The sequence below is a fragment of the Anguilla anguilla genome, chromosome 6 (assembly GCF_013347855.1).
Source record: "Anguilla anguilla isolate fAngAng1 chromosome 6, fAngAng1.pri, whole genome shotgun sequence".
Lineage (NCBI taxonomy): Eukaryota > Metazoa > Chordata > Actinopteri > Anguilliformes > Anguillidae > Anguilla > Anguilla anguilla.
The window spans coordinates 13052006-13070504 of record NC_049206.1 but is presented as its reverse complement, the minus strand read 5'-3'; the positions used below and the strand labels follow the sequence as shown (position 1 = coordinate 13070504).

Sequence of the window (18499 nt, the reverse complement as noted above, 5' to 3'; positions counted from 1 at the left end):
AAGGGATTAAAACCTGTGGGAGTTGTTTAAAAATAAAAGTTCAATACAAGTTCAATACAACAATGTGAATACAGCAAATAATTATGCATATAAATAAATGTATCTTACATGATAAGCATGAAATCTGAAATCAGGAATAAATTTTTTATGGATTTTATAGGGCCTTACTATGAGCTCCACTCTGTTAGAGAGCTCGTCTGAGAGGTCAGGCGTTCATGTGGACAGGAGCTTGACTGACTAAGGCTGAAATGGATAACAGTTCCAGGTCACAACCTCAGCTGTAGGAGCTGGGGGCACATCGGCGAGCTCCCTGGAGTCCACGTGAGTTTCGCCTGAGGGGAAGACGGCCCAATCAGGAGCCAGCGCTCCTCGCCTGGAGACCCCCTCGGTCCCGTCAGGCATCTGCTTGCTCTCGGGACCCAGCAGAACCGAGGCGGACTCGCGCATTGTCCCCCCGCTGAGGCTAATTCCTCCTAAGCTCTCACTGTCCCTCCTCTGCAGCGGGCAGACATTTGCTCTTTCACCACCCGCTCCAGTTCCCACAACCCCTTTCAGCCTCCCCCTGCTCTCCTGCCAGTGGCACACTACAGGCCGTTGCTAGGAGATTTAGAAATGCAATGCCCACCACCCCCCAACCACCCACCCCCCCACCCCCACACCACCACCAATATTCTTTCCCCCGCGGTATTCTGGGTAAGGTCCTGTCCTGTTTTCCCAGCTCGGGTTGCCAGCGAACGTGAACTTTGAGAATAAAAACGAGGGCGCCATTGAAGACACAGGACCAGCCGGTTTTCTCCGCGGGAGAGCAGAACAAGCAATTCGCTGCCATCCATCTTCTGGCCCCTTACTCCATTAGCGTTCGGTTCGCACAAAAGGGACGCAGGGATTGATGGGCTGTAATGAGGTGTCTGAAATGGCATCCAACTCCTTTTGGCCCCCATAAAAGAAAAGTGGGGATGAATGCGTAAAAGAGGAGAGGAGCGGGAGGAGAGTGGATTTCGTCTTTAAAGCAGTGACAGGTTCACAGCTGTTTGGACATTCCTGTTAGGATTACTCTACAGGATGGATATATCAGCATCACTTAACATTCATTTACTACATAGTGGACATGCTCTCAATAATAATAACAATAATAATAATAATAATCATCATCATCATCATCATAATAATACAGTGCCTTTAAAAGCTCTTTACAGTAGTGATGGGACATCTCAATCTAACGTTGATTAAACATAACTGCTGCTACTGGTATTAGTGTTGTAGGTAATACTGACTACGACTACTATAGCACTATGACTACTTCTAACACTACCTCTGGCTTAGTTTCTACTAGTATTGGTGTTACTTCTACTCCTATTTCAACTGCCTCATACTACATCTCGTGCTAGAAGTACTACTACTGTAGCTACTTCTAAGGTTGTTTCTATCATCAAGTTTGCTTCTGCTATGAATACTACAACTGCTAGTATTATAAATTGCACCATAGATACTGCTACAGGCATGACTACTAACTACTACTAGTGCTATGTCTACCACAGCTGCTGTGTGTAACTATTAAGCTAGGGGGTTTTTCTCCTCACCACTTTGCCACTATAGGCATTGCATTAGTGTAACTTTCAGGCTGATATGCTGTGAAACATATTGGTACAAAACATGAAGTAAAATAATGCTTGAACAGTTTGCTATCATTGCTATGGTTACTACTAATACTAGTGTAGGTAACTGATATTAGTGCAACCTGTATTACAACCAAATGACAACTACACCTGAATGAAGAATGAGTTGAAAAGAATGAATTGAATTTGTACAGTACAATGGACAGATTTTCATCACACTCGAGTAATGCATGAAATGCACTCTCCCTAGCGACCACTGACCCTCCTTACATTATTTAGAGAGGCCAGCTCTTGTGTGTGGGACAGCAGGGTGTGTAACAATATAAGGAATGAATACAGAAGGTCAAACCCGCACAGAGACCGCACTGTAGTGGGAAACACATGCCTGGCAGCCCTCCAGCCACATATAACTAAACTGAGGCCTGGTTCGAATCTGCTCAGCAGTTGCAGATAATGTTAACCTGGTGCCGCTGCAAAGTCGCAGTCAGTCTCTGGGACGACACCGTGGCCAAATTTCGGAGACCCCAAATCGCAATAACGTCCCCCGCGGCCTCGGGTTCCGTGCCAGACAGCCGGCGGTTCGGCGCTGCCCAGCCGCGAGATGAAACGCCTCAGCGCGTCCCCATTTAAAATTCGCTCCCCGCTTTATGCATTACAATCCGCGCATTTATCATCGCGTTCATTCATTTCGGCCAATGAAAGGCCACTAAAAACGACATGAAGATTAACTGTCTAGCTATCTAACTGTCCCCCCTCGAACACAAAAGCTTGCGCGCCAGCTCTGACGCCGCCATAAAAATAGCGGGCTGGTCACCGCGCAGGAATGACAGTGAATGTGTCTGACGGGGGGTTCAGGACCAGTGAGTAATAAGCCCGATGACGCGGCCCATGGGAATGCGTCTTTAGGCGCTGCAGTCGGCCTGCGGCTGGTCCGCGCCGCCGGTGCCAGATCCGTCCGCAGCGGGCGGCCGTGACTTTGAAGTCTGCCCGTAGCGTGTCTGCCTCTGCGCCGCGTGCCAACGGAGCGGAACGGATTTCAGCGGTCTCTGAATTAGGCGGGGACGGCGGCGCCCGCGCCCTCCGCGCCAAATAACTTCCCTCAAATGGCCTCCCTCGGACGTGTAATGTCTGGGATCCATCTCGCGAACGAATTTTACGGTTGTCGGGGGAGTCAAAGGTGACCCCGCTTAGACGGAACGCGCCTTGGGGGCAGGTCCGGGAGCCGCTCGTCAATCCCCCCCCCCCCCCGTTTCCCGTCCCCGCGGCGACACTTCTGCAAGCCAGTGGCTCCAAAGTCAAGGGGGAGGCGTGTGACCGGGGGCACGGGGGTCGCGACCTTCGACCTCCGAAGGGCCCTGTGAGCTGCTAATCAAAATCTCATGACCTCCTGAGCCAAGGACAGAGAACGGGACACTGGGAGAGATACATAGAGCAAGTTTGCGTGCGTGCGTGTGGGTGTGTGTGTTATTGAACATGTGTGCGTATGCATTTTGTTTCTGAAAAAGTGCACATTTTCATGAGTTATCCCTGAGAGTGTTCTTTATCTGAATATCAGCGAAAGCAGATGCTTCTTTTAAAATGATGAATATTCTTCAGGAAGTGTACTGTGTCTACAAGGGTTTTCACATATTTCAAAGAGAGTATTTGACCCTGGTTTAGTGTGAGTGATACTGAACATCTGTGTGCTCATATGTGGGTGTGAACACGGATGGAGAGGCATGTACCCAGAGGCATGGGGTTGTGGCATCCAATCTCTGCAAAGCCCTTCGAGCAGCAAATCAAATGTTTATAAGCCCCGAGGCCAGTTACAGAGCATTAGCGTAAGGGCAATAAAATTCTGAGGAAATGTGGGAGCGTATGTGTCTGTGTGTGTGTGTGTGTGTGTGTGTGTGTATGAGCACGCACGCGTACATGCGCGTGTTTGTGTGATGACCTTTATTACTTGCCCCTTAAAGGAATGTGCAATGAAGTGCGATTATAAAAAGGGCTTTAGGAGAGAAACGCAGGCTATGAATCAGTCTGTTTGGAGCCAGATGGCTCCAGTCCTCCGTGGACCTCAGTGTACAGCGATGGCCAGGGGATTTCTGCGGAGAGCCAACCAATGTCACATAATGCAGCTCATTCTCATCAGTGTGAAGAACCCCGATACGCAAGAACTGACTGGGAAAGCAGAGGAAGGAAACTCAGTCCAACGCGAGCGTGCATCCGCCTCCCTACATGTTTTTTCCTTGATAATCCTGTTTGTCTGGCTCCGCGGCCCCCATTCATTCTGAGTTATTACTCCAGAGAAAACAAAACCCTATAACAAATAAACATATTTTGCATTTACATGCAGTCCTTGGCATTTCAAAACCCTACAGTAGAGTCAGGCGCTTTTTTTTTTTCGGTTCATCCGAGGTGCGTTTTTTTTTTGGAGAAATTTATTCTAAACAAGACAGAAGCAGAAACAAACCAGAACGCAGGCTCGGTCTCTCGCTTTCCCACATCTTCTACCAAACACAACCTTCCACGTTTCCGCCAAGGTCTTTTATTTACATTTTCGGGATGCGGGAGGCAAGGAAAATAAACGCTATCGGCGAGGAACAGGACGAGGGCTTTTGGAGACTCGGGCATTTCCCCAGCTTGCACAAGGTCTGAAGATTTCAGTCGAAGTTCTATCGCGCTGAAGACATACGGGATCTGGCAGAGCCGCAGGACGCTGGAACCCTCACACAGCGCATGAGACGCAATGGTCTGCCATTTTAGGCTCATCCAAAGAAGGGCCCTGTGTTTTGTTTTTCATTTTGTTGCTTATTCTTTTTTTGTTTTGTTTCTTACTTTCCTTTTTTCCCATGAGCCTTCAGACACGTCAGTCTGCTGCGCGGCCTTGCTGTTGAGTACCTGGCCCGCGGGGTGCATTAGTCATGGCCGCCCGTTTGCAGCGGCTGATCCGAGCGGTAATTAGCCGGTCGGCGTTGTTCTGCCGCGAGTCCGACTGCAAAGTCGATGCGCTGTTAACCGCTTCGTCGATGCCGCTGCTGCGCTGTGGTGTTCTGCCTGTCCCCGGGACATTTTCTCACCGCCTCAATAAAATCATGAACCTTCAGACCAGCAGTGAGGGGAAAATGACCCCCGGCGAATATGGATATGATGAAACTGGGTCTCTGAACTGCGCCTGTGGTGTGCACTCTCAGCCCTGGGTCACTGTCACTAGCTTTGGCTGAGAGTGCGACAAGCACACAGCAGCAAATCACAATATGTGTGTGTGTGTGTGTGTGGGGGGGGGGGGGGGGGGGCTGTGAGTGTGTGTGTGCATGAGTGTGGGTGTGCGTGTGTGAGTGTATGCGCATTTGTGAGTGCTGCTGAGAGTATGAGATATGCAGGGAGGACGAGGAGTGGATGAGAAACAGTGAGGAGTCAGGGTGAAAGAGGGCTGAGCGGAAACGTGTGAGCAGTGCAGTGATTGGTGAAGAGAGGTGTGAGGGCCGCAGGATGAAGGACGGCACAGAGAGCGCGTAGCGAGGACTCACCGGTCTCCACGTTCCCTTCCCCAGAGCCTCGGCACCCGTCCTCGTCGTCGCAGTCGGCGCTGCCCTCCGCCACCCCGCTGCCGGCCTCCATCAGCGCCCCTCGGGTCCCCCACCCGGGCGAGCTGTCCTCCATCTCCTGCAGCAACAAACACAGCAGGGCGGGGTCAGCCGAACGGGCCAGCTCATAAACACACTAAAACCACAAATGAAGCCCGGGCGAGGACACCCCAGCAGGACGGACCGGGAAGCTACTCAAAAAGTCAAAGCGAGGACAAGAACTTCACCTTAAAGGTTTTACCTTAAAACGGGTAATAAGTAAACAGGAAATCTCAGCCGTGGGACACTGAATTTAAAAAATAAAAGAGCACAGAAAAGACACGGGATGAGGACTCATTCCTGGTGTTTCCAGGGGAAAGAATTTGTCAACACCCCACTAGCGCCTGACATGGGGAGGGGGGGGCGGGTTGCACGGGGGGTGATGTTTCTATGGAAATCTCAGCGGCAGCCCATCTGTGGCAAACGGGACAGTAAATGAGAAGGCGCTGGATGCGGTCTGTGTTTGGCGCGTCCTGGTGTGAGGGGCGCTACTCCCGAACCGCAGGCTTCCTGTGAGAGAAACGGCTCGGCTCGGCTTCCTGCGGGCGAGAAAGCGCTTATGCAAAACACACCGCCGTTGTGGAAATCCGCGGCTCCGAGCCGGGGGAGCCAGCAGCAGCCGCGCGGTTCATGTGCTCGGCTCCCTGGGAATTTCAATTAAGACAGACGAGCGGCTTAAAAATGAGACGGGGCTCTCCGAAAAAAAGTCCCGGTCACGGACCAGCGGAGCGTGACCGGATAACGACCGCGAGCCTGCGGTAACAGTTTCTCTGAGAATAATGCAGGAAGTCCACGACCAAAGTCAGGCGCATCTCTCAAACAACCAGCCGTTTCTCCGTTTTCCTATTTTGACTGAGCGTAAAGCCAATACTGTGGCCTTTTGCTATTGTGAATTCACACGTTTAATGTGAATTTGATTAATCAAACAGCCCTAGACTGTACACACATTAATTATGACTAAACAGTTATAAATATTAGTAAATATGACCAACAAGGAACTCAGCATACACATTCCAGAGAAAGTACCATTTCACCACCCCGTGTTTGTTGATAACAGAGAAACTGAAAGCTATTGTCCAAGGAAAGTTCCAGAAGGATACATCAGCCAAACCACAAGTTCAAAGCAAGCAAGTTAGGGATGGCATGCTAATCATAAAAACAAGGCATCAGTGAGGGACCCCTGATAAGTGGAGCAGCAGTCTGTGGACGAACAGGCAGAGTCTGACCACTTAGCTCAACTTAATGGTTTCCAGCACTGTTCATGAATAAACTCATGTGCCAGTACATCAAGAATCGCATTAAACCATGCACTATATTTTGCAAGAAAAAGTGCCACTGTTTTAGTTTCCTTATGTTTAGTTTCCAGAAACCTACTCCCAGACCAGCTCCCGTTTTACTGAAACCTAAAATGCAGTTTCAGGTGCATTTTATTCATGGAAAAAAATGTGACACATTTCTATTTACTGCTCACTTTTTTTGCTACAGTGATAATAAAAAAGAGGATTTATGTATTGCATATGGAATTGTTCATGCTACTTCTGTGTTCATAGAGTATCTCAGTTTGGCTGATGGCTATATAACTATTTTCTTTACATAATATATAACAATAGCATGTGAATATTTTCGACTGGTTTTAGTATGCTACGGGTTCAGATGCAAAAACTGATTCTCCAAAGTTTGAATGTGAATTACATTTACATTATATTTCCTGATCTACATTTCCCAGAGTGTATCTAATAAATGTTTCTGCAGAAAAAACAATCGTGCACTAGATTTAAATTTGCAATTCTGTCCCTCACTACTGCTATTACCACAGAGCAGAACCACGAAACAATAATAAACAAATACATAATGCAATAAGTGCAACAGGGCAACATTTAGATCATAGATGATGTCAGCAGATATAGTTATATGTCAGAGTTCCCTAAACAAGTTAATACCATAATGTGGTGTAATGATATGAGAAATGAGGAAAAATGCTGACCTGGACAGAGTTCAAAACACAGAGACCAAAGTACAGTTTGTGTGTGCATGTGCGTTTTTGTGCTTGTGCGTGAATGTGTGTGTGTGTCTGTGCATGTGTGTGCATGCATCTGTGCATGTGTGCGTGCATTTGTGTCCACAGTTGCTCTCAGTGGCATGAATTACTGACAATCCAAGTCATTTATAACTTGAAACCCCCTTTTTTCCCTGATGTGGAAGCTGATTGGATGCCATGTCACGTACTATTACAGCACAGCATTCAAAGGTACAAGAGAAAGATGCTGAATTCGCTTTAAAAAATCCCCTTGTAAATGGGAGGAGAGGGGGATTCAGCAGTGCTGGAGGTAGTAATATTCAGAGCAAGTAGCCAGTGCAGTAAAACGGCTCAGCAAAGGCTTTGTTCCCAAAAGAAACAGGGGTTTGATATGAAATTATTCCAGTTTTCCCCATGAATAAAGCCATCAATTTTTATCTCGTCGCGCAGGGATTCTTGATGTAGAATCACAGGAATTCAAAGGCTTCATTCATCAGGCAGAAACATAATTACTGACCTCAAGTAAAAAGATTTTCCGATTCCATTTTGTCAACACGAGGCTAAGTGCACACAGCGCTGGCCTGAAATTAATTGAACTGACTATTATCACTTTTTTTGACGCTGTACGTGCTTAGCAAACATTCCCCAGGCTTCAGAGACAAGAAGGCGAACACACAGGCCGCGAATTATCAAGCAATTGCAGACTTTCAATAAAACAGGCTTCAAAAAGGCTGCTTTCAAAGGATGACCTAGCATCCCTCTGAGGAGGACGAGCGCCAGAACTTCAGCAGAAACTGTCCTGTCCTGTCGCCATGGCAAAGCTTTAACAGAATTTCATTTTTCTACCGGCTTTGTCTGACCTTGCTTTCATCAAGACGTACATGAGGACGTTAAACAAACTCCACCAACCTGCTGTCCCCCTGGGCCTTATTTAACCGTCAAAACACGAGTGTCTCTTTGGAACTTGTCCTTGTGCGTAGTTCCCAAAGCTGGGGTTTTAAAGGAGACGCACTGGAGGAAACACCACCACAGGCAGAGAGACGGAGTGCGACGGAAACCTCGTGTCCTAGGGCGAAATGCCTCAGAGAGATAAGTGTTTTGTGCTTTTGTTTTTTTTTTTCTATCAAAGTTGAGCGTGTACCTACAGTGTTCCTGAGGCGCATACGGCCTGCTTTGCATTTCATAAGAGGCGCTTCCGCGAGCTAACGGCGGCACTTTAGCCACGGGCCGCCTCCTCTCCGTTACCGGGTGGGTTTTTGTTTTCCCTGCCTTCGCCCTCGTCTTCGGCGAGGCCGAGGCCTCCGCCGCCGTGGCCCGGCTCACGCCGGGGAAGCAGACGAAGAAATCTCAGAGGTGATCAGACCGCGGCCCACTCAAGCGTGCTCCGGCTGCGATTTCGTTCACCTCCTCCGCTGGTGCCATCGACCTCCCGTTATCACTCGAGGAACATGTAAGAATACGTAATTGGGCACCTCCACCACCCCTCCTCCTCCTCCAGCCAGCCTGCTTGAACTGTAGCCATAATGCACATAATCTCGCATTAGGGGAGGGGCGTGGAGGAGCATCCATAATCAGCGGCACTGGAAACTTCTCCCAAAAGATTTCAGGTAGAAGGAGAAAGAGAGGTATTATACCATAGATACTGACACGGAAGGATTCTGAAAACCCACAATTTCCATAAGAGGGGGATGCCATGAAGGAGCTATAGGTGGCAAGAAAATAGTGAGACCTGTCAACCTGTCAATCATGCAGAGGAATCTATGGCAACTTATGCAGAATATGGAGACAAGCTGCTATGCTGACAGGAACCCACAGATGAAGACTGACAGAAAAAAAGACCAACAGTCAGCCCTTCCACTCCCCTAAATATTTCTCTATTTTCCATAGAATCCAGGCAGACAACATACCCAGACTTTGCTCCAACAGCAAACTTCATTCTGCCAGAAGATATTATTTTTTTGTAATAAAGAATTGCGGGATGTTTCGCTTCAGAGAGTTCACATTCATCAAAAGTCAGAGCTTGCACTTTTTTTCAGCGTCTACTTCTTCCTCTTCCTCCCCAGCTGGTGTCTCTGCATCAGAATGAGAAAGCTCGCTGCAGTCAGACGAAATCTGGGCCTGTCTTTCAGAAGCTGTTTCCACACCAGCCTCTTTTCCCAAATGCACCCGTTAACTCCAACTGGCAGCAACCGTGACGGCGTCCTCCGAGTGGTGGGTTCTCCATTCTCTGAGAACCAATCAGAATAGGACTCTTATGTAAGGCCTGTTTTCAGATCTGGAAGTTCAGGCCAGGTAAGAGACTCCGGTACATTTTAACATGGATTGTTCTAAATACCCAGCTTTATGAATGGGATCCAACCTTTTTGTATAACAGGATAAACTATTAAAATTTACTGGGTTTTGTATTTTACAGGGTTATACTTTCACATGTAGTGCTTCTCTCTAAGGACCACCGAACATGCTTTATGGTAGCATAATAAACTGTAGCATACAATAACTCTGCGAGGGCAAATCTAATAATATAGTTAAATCACTTCTGTAGACCAATGGAGTACCCACTTCAGTCAGGACTGGGGGTGGAGTGCTACATTCAGCAATAGATGATACCACTACATTTTCCTTTATTGAAGATGTTCTTTACAGAACCATGCATAGGCAAATTATAACAATGCCACATAATAGCTTACATAAAACATTTTCAACCCAACAATAGAGCCCATTGGACGGCAGTAGGAAACAATCATACGCACCATTTAATGCTAATTTGGCTCAATGCCTCTGGCTACCACCCCATCAGTACCCCCACACCTCTATCTTTTCTGTTCTGAATTGTGAGTCTCTCTATTGCCACCACTAACCCAACCCTGGGCTGGGAGAGACTGAGGATGACAAGACCTGTCTGAGAGCCCTGACTTCAACCCCCATCGAACACGTTTGGGATGCACTGAAACGCAGACTGGGCACCAGGCCTTATCGCCCAGCATCAGTTCCCAACCTCACTAATGCTCTTGTGGCTGAATGGAAGCAAATCCCCGCAGCCATGTTCCAAAATCTGGTAAAAAGCTTTCCCTGAAGAGTGGAGACTGCAAAGGGGGGGGGACCAACTCCAAATGAACGCCCATGGTTTTGGAACGAGATGTTCAACAAGCACATATGGGTGTGATGTTCAGGTGTCCACATACTTTTGGCCACGTAGTGCACCTACGCAATTAGAACAGCCAGTTACAACATAACAGGCAATAGCTGTAACAATATTACTTTAACCGTAGCAGCAGCGTTATCCCTCATCCCATAATGCTAATCCTAATCCTAACCATGAACCTCAATGAATTTGCAACTGTGTGATTGCACAATGGTAGCACAGTATTAGCAACTAGCAATCAATTTATTTCCAGTGCACGTACTGTACTGCCTACTTTATACAGAAAGAATATGTACCTGGCACAAATCAAGGAGGGAATTTGTACTCGCTGTGAGCGAAGCACAACATAGCTCATCCAGTGCGCACGTTAAATCTCCTGCAATGGCTAAATGTTTACTCTGAAAACACATGCAGAGCTAGAGGTGCACTTAATTCATTAATGGATCATTTCTGCTTAGGGAAAGACCTTTCCTCTGATGCTCTATTATCATCATTATAATGCAATGTAGACAGGACTGGGAAGCCTGTTTGTTTTGGCGCGTGGCCTCAAAGTGAATAGAATTAAGAATGTTACCCACCGAGGACACTGAAAAAATTGCCCATTGCCATGAAAGAGGCATTCCGTCGATACCATCCTAAGCTCATTAGCCACTAATTGTGCGAAGAAACCAAGGCAAATGTCTAATTCAATAAGCATATTCATGAGTCAATCAATAATTGCCCGATAGCCAAAAGGGCATTCATCTATCAATCAAGGAATGAAAGACATTAAATCACAATGAGCCTGGCCCACTCAACTCTCAGGGCTTGATTGGAGACTGAATAACCTCAGACCAAGCACTGCCTCCGCAGAGACCATGGTAGCCCTTTGTAGTCCGTGGGCAGGCTCAGGTGGTCCTCTGTTGATTTGTTGCATTTAAACTTTCATAACTGAAAAGTACACCAGACATAGCTGAGGTTTTAGACCATAATGCTTACACTCAATTTAACAGCCTTTTCTTTAGCTTCCGGCAATCACAGGATGGCTCTGGTAATACCAACAGAGCTGCAAAAAAACAGTTTCTAATTCTAGATAGAGTGCTATCCTTATGCAGTATGGTCACCTGCCTCCAAGGATATTTCCAGTCTAGTCATTTAATATCTATGTAAGGTGTTCTCTCTCAGCCAGAAAAAGGAGACGGTTTACTGTCTCCACTCTCCGGTCTGCCGAGCCCTCTCTCGCCTCCACAGTGCACACAATGCCAATACATCTGAGGAATGAGGCCAGTTGTGTTGCGTATCATTTTTATTATCCAATTGCTTGACCTTTATTCAGTGAGTCTAAAATAACTTTTTTTTTTTATTATTTCCATCTGAAAATCAAGGTTCTGGTCCAGATTCGTAAATGCCAATGGTTGCGTGACCACTCAGGTATAAAGTGCAGGATCGGGGCAAATAGTAAAAAAAATTGGGGGGAGCCAGGAATGAGTATAGCTATGTTGGGCTGGGTCACTGACAGACTGCACAAAGAGGCTTCCCTACTCTGCACTCGAACCAGCCGTTTCCAGTTCACAGTCACGCTATCAGCAAGAGATCAAGGGCACAACCTGACTTTCAGTCAGTCTCTCGCTCTCTCTCTCTCTCTCTCACTCTTCCCATCTCTCTCTCTCTCTCTTTCTCTCTCTCTCTCTCGCAGGATGTTTGGAGCCCTGCTGAGCTAAGACCAGTGACCTACGCTGTATCCTGATTAGTTCGCTTCCTCAACCTACAAGGCGCTGAAAACCTTCCAGGGTCTCTCTCCCCCGCTAAGCCTGACCCCGTATCGGAGATCAGCGTGTTCTACAGGCCCGCTCGGCGATAAGCAGACCCGAGTGCTCCTCCACAGAGGAAGCCGCGCGATAGAGCAGAGCATGACTGACACCCTCGCCCCGCCCCGCCCTCCTCCACGTCCGCATCCCCGGCCCCTGAAGGAAGATAACCTCGCTGGAGGGACGTGCGGCTTTGTGATTTCCCACTTAAATCGCCAGCATCTCAGACGAGACCTCCTTCTTGGCTCCTGCGGTCTTTGCTATGCAGCAGACATTCTGCAAGGCCACTTAGCCTTAGCCCTGGAGGGCCACAGTATCTCCAGGCCTTAATTACTAACAGGCAATGATGTAAATCATTGTCTTAATTCAACTAATTTAGCTTCCCTCCAAAGTCCGGAAAGTAAATGTGATTTTAAAAGAGCCTGCACTGCAGGCCTCCAGGACTGGAAAAAATTAGCTCTGTCTTTATTATTATGCAAGGTGCAAGGTGAAAGTTACACATTATTATATGATACCCATATTTTCTTGTATTTTGGGAGGCAAAGGTTAATTCGCACACACCATACACCAGAGAATGGTGCCTGGTGTATTTTTTATAATGTGGATTTGAGACACTGCTGAAGTGTGAGAATCGTGTCTTTTGCTCCAGCACTCCCACATTTCTTTGCTCAAGAACCACACCCCAGCGGATGAAAACATATAAAAACACACCTGGTCAAACCTCTGTGTTTTTATTGAATAAAAACTCAACTCTTTTCCCTCCTTATCTGGTATGTCAGGCATGGACCTTGGCACGGAAGCTAATACGATAGCAACTTTGCATATCTCCAGGCCTTGCGGCGTTTGCTTACCACGTGAAATGCACTTTTGTCAGCTGCCTTGGATGAAAGTGCCTGCCAAATCGCTAAATTGTTAATTGCAATAAGGCAGTTGTGCAATCTCGGGACATCCCCAGGAGGCAGAGGGCAGAGTTATCCTCCTGGCCGAGATGCTGATTCACGGAGGAGAAGCGGAGCCATTGCGCAGTTCAGTGGACCAATCCCAGCCCTCGGTTAAGTCCCATACCCCATGTCAGCCTGTGCACTGAGAAAAGCAGCTCGTAAAGGGACAGAAGGTTTATTGTGCTCTTTAGGAAAGTGGAGGTGCATTCTCGGGACTGTGCGAGGGTGTGAGGCCAGATAAATCTTCATCTGCTTTCTCTCCCTGCCAGCCCCTGTGTTTCCCGGGTTCTGTTTGGCGCTGTACGCCAGTGTGTGACCGCTTTTCTCAGAAAGCCAATTAACTCGCTCATCCTGTTTGCTGCTAGTGGTTCACTGCTGCCACGAGTACCCCCACATCACCTTATCTCCACACACACCATCACTCTCTCTCTCGCTCTCACACACACACACACACACACACAGACACCATCGCTCTCTCTCTCACACACACACGCACACAAAGACACACACACACACACACCATCGCTCTCTCTCTCACACACACACGCACAAAGACACACACACACACACACACACACACACCATCGCTCTCTCTCTCACACACACACGCACAAAGACACACACACACACACACCATCGCTCTCTCTCTCACACACACACGCACAAAGACACACACAAACACACACACACACACCATCGCTCTCTCTCTCACACACACGCACACAAAGACACACATACACACACACACACACACCTTCACTCTATCTCTCTCTCACACACACACACACACACTCAATCACACACACACAAAGACACACAGACACAGGCACACACAATCATACACACATGCGCACACACACACACATGCACATGCGCACACACACACACACACACACACACACCCAGCAGCAGCTGTGCTGGTCCATGAGGCAGAGAGGCAAAAACAATCCAACTTCTTGACAGAGCAATAGCTTTGGTATCCAGAGTCAGATAATGTATTTATTTTCATTATCTTTTTTATTGTAATGCCGATTCCCCGAGCAGAAAACACAACACCGACACCCCTTTTCGTCATTCCCAACCGAGCGTGCCACAGTGTAGCTACCTGCGTCGCTGGTATGCAACAGATTCATTTTTCTTACGTTGTCTAGTCGATCCTATTCAATGCAAATCCCAGTTGCCAGGAGACACCCTCCCCGCTCAACTATTGCCTGGCCCCCTAGGGATGAGTTTGGGGCTGCAATAACACAGAGGGGGCCTGATTAGCTTAGAACTGGGGTCCCAAACACATTCCTGCTTTATTTGAGAAAGAGGGGGGTGTGGCGGGAAAGTACCAGCACTCCGGGAGTCCTACGCCGAAACACGATTCTGCTTAAAACTCGAGACAGGCAAAAACAGAAGAAAAAAAGAGCTTGCCATATCTTTGCTTCTGGGAACAGGCACTCAAGAGTACGCCACAAGCCAAATGGCACATAGAGACAAGCGTAAGTGATTGCGTTTTATTGCAACAGCGTGCACCGGGGTTTTCTAGCCAGGGCACATCTCGTTCCATTTAACCGCACCCCTCCCTCCGCCACGGCATCTGGCCCTCCACGATCCGGGACACTTCTGTGACTCAGGAGGGGGGAGGGGGGGGCTGGTCCCAAAGGCCCTTTCCAGGTCTGTTTCCAGCGGTCGGGCTACCGTGACCTCCTGCACGACCGTGCGGGACGGTCAGGGCGAGGCAGAGATGCAGGACCGAGCGAGCGAACTCAATTTCAGTCCGGCGCCAGCAGGCCACCTCTGCCACTCCGGTGACCTGTGAAGCCCACCGGTCCCATTGGACCGATTCGACAGGGAGAGACATTGTTTCCTTCAGAAACGCCACACCAAAAACACCCAGAGCAGAGCCAACCTCGAAAAAGGAGCGGAAAGGAAACAGATTTGCAGTCGCCGCGTTCTCCGCGGATGTGAAGCGCATCTGTTCACGTCGGGGACGTGGGGAGGCCAGTCGCTCTGCCCGTAATTACATTCCTTGTTTGGCTCCTCGGATTATTTTTTGTGTTTTTTTTTTTTTTTTTTTAAATATAATTCTCAGGAAGTTACCAGGGGAGCTTTAACACAAGGAAACAAAATGTGCTGTCCGGGCCCTGAGACTCCCTGAATAGCGTTTCTCATTCAGACGTATCCCACGGCAGCACTTGGTAATTAATTTTTGAAAGTACACATGTGATTAGATGCTGGCCGAGGGGGCTGTTGACAGGCCCAAAGCATTCCTCTCCGTCTGCGTGTGTGTGAGCACGTCGGGTGTGCGCTGTAAGCGTGCACGGGTGTGAGCGCTCGACATGCCAATGTTCTCCAAGGCCAGGCCGCCATCAGCTTACCTCTGAGATGAACAAAATAACACCGAACGCAGTGTCCCTGGCAAAAACATTCCTCCCTTACCTCCCAAAGAAGGTACTGAAAACAAACAAACAACGGTTTTAACAAACAACTCCGGGACTGGACACTGGTTGTCCGCAGCACACTGTTGTGTCAGAGCAACATTTTCCATAATAAAAGGTTCCACACTGACAGATCTAAATTGTGTCCATTTCAGGAGCACATCAAAATATTTTAATTGTTTTCCTTCAAATTCGATCTTATTTGGTTTCTGTCACTGATGTCAGTTGCGACGATCATTTAAAATACAACAACTGTCATTTTTAGTATGACCGATGTCTTTCATTTTATTTTTTATTATTACACGTGTTCAGACCCACAATTACATTGTTATATAAGTGTAATAGATGTAGAAATACATACCAGAAGACTAAGGACAAATGCCCCTGGGATGCATGAGCCCTGAATACTGTACCATCGCTGTGCAGCCACTGTTTTGTAAAACACGCTTTTTCACTCTCTAGCCTTACAGCCTTACTGTGCGTGCTGCTCATTCGAATGAGTTTGTAAATGTGTGGCGGGACACTGCTGTCTAAGACTGCTTTTAGCCGTCACAGCAAAAATGATTAATCTTCAGCTCACTGTGGCACTGATGTGGAGGGCCTTCCCTGGCAGTACCTCTAAATGTGCATCTCTAGCTTACTCTCACTGTCTCTCTCTGAGGAAGTAGGCCATTAGCCATTAGCCAGCCCAAGTTCAGCCACTGTACCCCATAACTCAGGGATAAAAAAAAACCTTAAGCATTGTCGATGTGGCACAACCAAACACCCTGCTAAACGGGCACACTCTCTTCATTGCGCTAACTTCAACCAACAAAAAAGTTTACAGTTACACGTACACTAATGTGCTTTCCAAGCCTGACGATCAACCTTTAAAAGAATGTTTAATCTGCCATTTTTATAGTTCTGTTGCACTGTTGCTGACCTTTTTGCTCTTTGCACTTTGCGGAGACATACAGCGCATCCGAATTCAGACAAATTCCCAAGCCCTGCTCCCTGCCTGCAGACAAAACATCATTTGGATAATTATTGTGACGGAAATGTGGCCGCTTCCTTTGGGACAAAGGAAATGTAAATGACATTACACCCTGGGCAATGCATTCTTCAGGAAATCAAATGGTATCAGCGCTACTCAATGAAACTGACCTTTGAAAATTAAGCTATCCCTAAATAACCGGACGCCGAGAAGTTCAGGATTTAGAGCTCTCTCGCTGAGAAGAAAGAAATGGTAAGTTAGCAGGAGCTATACTGAGAAATAAATACTGTAAAGCAACTCAGTATCCATCCTATCACTCCCAGTCTTTGTCAGTCCGGTTCCTGGGCTTAATGCACTCATATAGTATCATATAAAGCTTCCACTCTCTATCCGATGCAATTCTAGAGCCCACCATCTTGTCTGACGGAAAGCAGAAAAACTGCGGCTTCGAAAAAAGAGGTTTTAATGGACCAATAACAGGGGTCTCGGAGCGAACGGGCTTTGGTGCATCTCCACCCGAAAGCAGCTGCGAGGATGGCCTGCAATCAAGACCCCTCCTTTTAAATATTTACACTTCACATTAGACGCCTTTATGATGTGCCGGAGGAGGCTGAGGCAGAACTGCTCCACAGAGAGTCATACGCTAACCTCCATTATATATTAAATCATCGAGCGATCTTTACCTGCAGCTCTTTAACACCCATTACATCCAGAACAGTGTACCCAGACCAGTGAGGGGGTGGGGGAGCACTTTTATTTTGTTGCCTGAAGATTTAATATAAAAATTCTTAATAAATCCTAAAGTCTTGTGTGCATCTGGAAATGACTAAAACGCGTATTCCGGTGCTGCTGACTTGAATACAAATTTCTTGCAGGTTTAAATGTGGAGACAGAATTCAGTGTCCTTGCGCTCAACAATTATGTGAAAATAACCATGGGAAGTCCACAGGTTTTACTTGGAGTGCAGCTTCACAGCTCAACAACTTTCATCTCTAATCACCAGAGAACTCTCACAGTATGGCTTGATTATACAGTAATTGCCTTTGCACACTGGCATTTTTTTATAGTTAAAGCTCTTCCCTGTGTGTGTGTGTGCGTGTGTGTGTGTGTGTGTGTGTGTGTGTGTGTGTGGGTGTGCGTGTGTGTGTGTGTGTGTGTGTGTGTGTGTGTGTGTGCGTACATGTGCTCTTCTTGAGGCTGCAGCAGACAAACCTGTTTGACACGGCGGTCGAGTTGCCACCCCCTCCCTTATCTTCAATGAGCACGAAAGGTCTCAGGGAAGGGATGTGGAGGCTTCGCTAAATATTTCACACCTGATGGTAAAAGGGAGGAAAGGCCTCACAAGTGTCAACAAGACTGTGGCGCTCTCCTACATTTCCATGACAACGCAACCTTCATCACCCTGAACTCCACGCAAAAAAAAAAGCGGTGGGCGTCGCTCAGAAAAGAAGGTGCCGATATGTCACTTACGGAAGTGGATCTCAGAGCTGAAGGAGAGGAAGAGAGAAAGAGAGAGAGCGAGAGGAAGTGGAGGGACAAAGATGGAGAGCTTTATGTCTCACTGTTATGTCCTCATTGTGAATGGCTTTGGCCCAAATTGTGGTACACAGTCATCAGTCCACAGTTATTTATTTTTATATGGCACCACTCGGAAACAGGTGCAGGTTGCCACACAGCCATTCACAATAGATATGCAGCATGTGTCATTTTTCTGGTTGGCCCATTTCATGGCAATAAAGCATTACTGAATTCAGTGACAGAGAGAGAGAGAGGGAGAGAGAGAGAGAGAGAGAGAGAGAGAGAGAGAGAGAGAGAGAGGGGAGAGGGAAAAAGAGAGATAGGTAGATAGATAAAGAGAGAGAGAGAGAGAGAGAGAGAGCACTGTGTGAGCAGCTAAAATGAGTCGGGGAGGAACCTTAATCTGTCCCTGTTTATCTTCTGAATGGGTCCCCAGGGCGTCTGGGGAAGTGGCTGTTTATCTGGGGGCCTATTCAG

At 47.5% G+C, this 18499-nt stretch overlaps 1 protein-coding gene across 2 annotated transcripts in view; it reads right to left on the bottom strand.

Annotated features, from left to right (window-relative positions):
- Positions 1-18499, bottom strand: part of LOC118230602 (glypican-5-like) — a 112770-nt gene that overhangs the window by 23360 nt on the left and 70911 nt on the right. For both annotated transcript variants that reach the window (XM_035423744.1, XM_035423743.1), the window contains one exon: positions 5126-5261. In XM_035423744.1, the coding sequence (XP_035279635.1) occupies positions 5126-5261 (136 nt within the window). The remainder of the gene's footprint in view (positions 1-5125; positions 5262-18499) is intronic.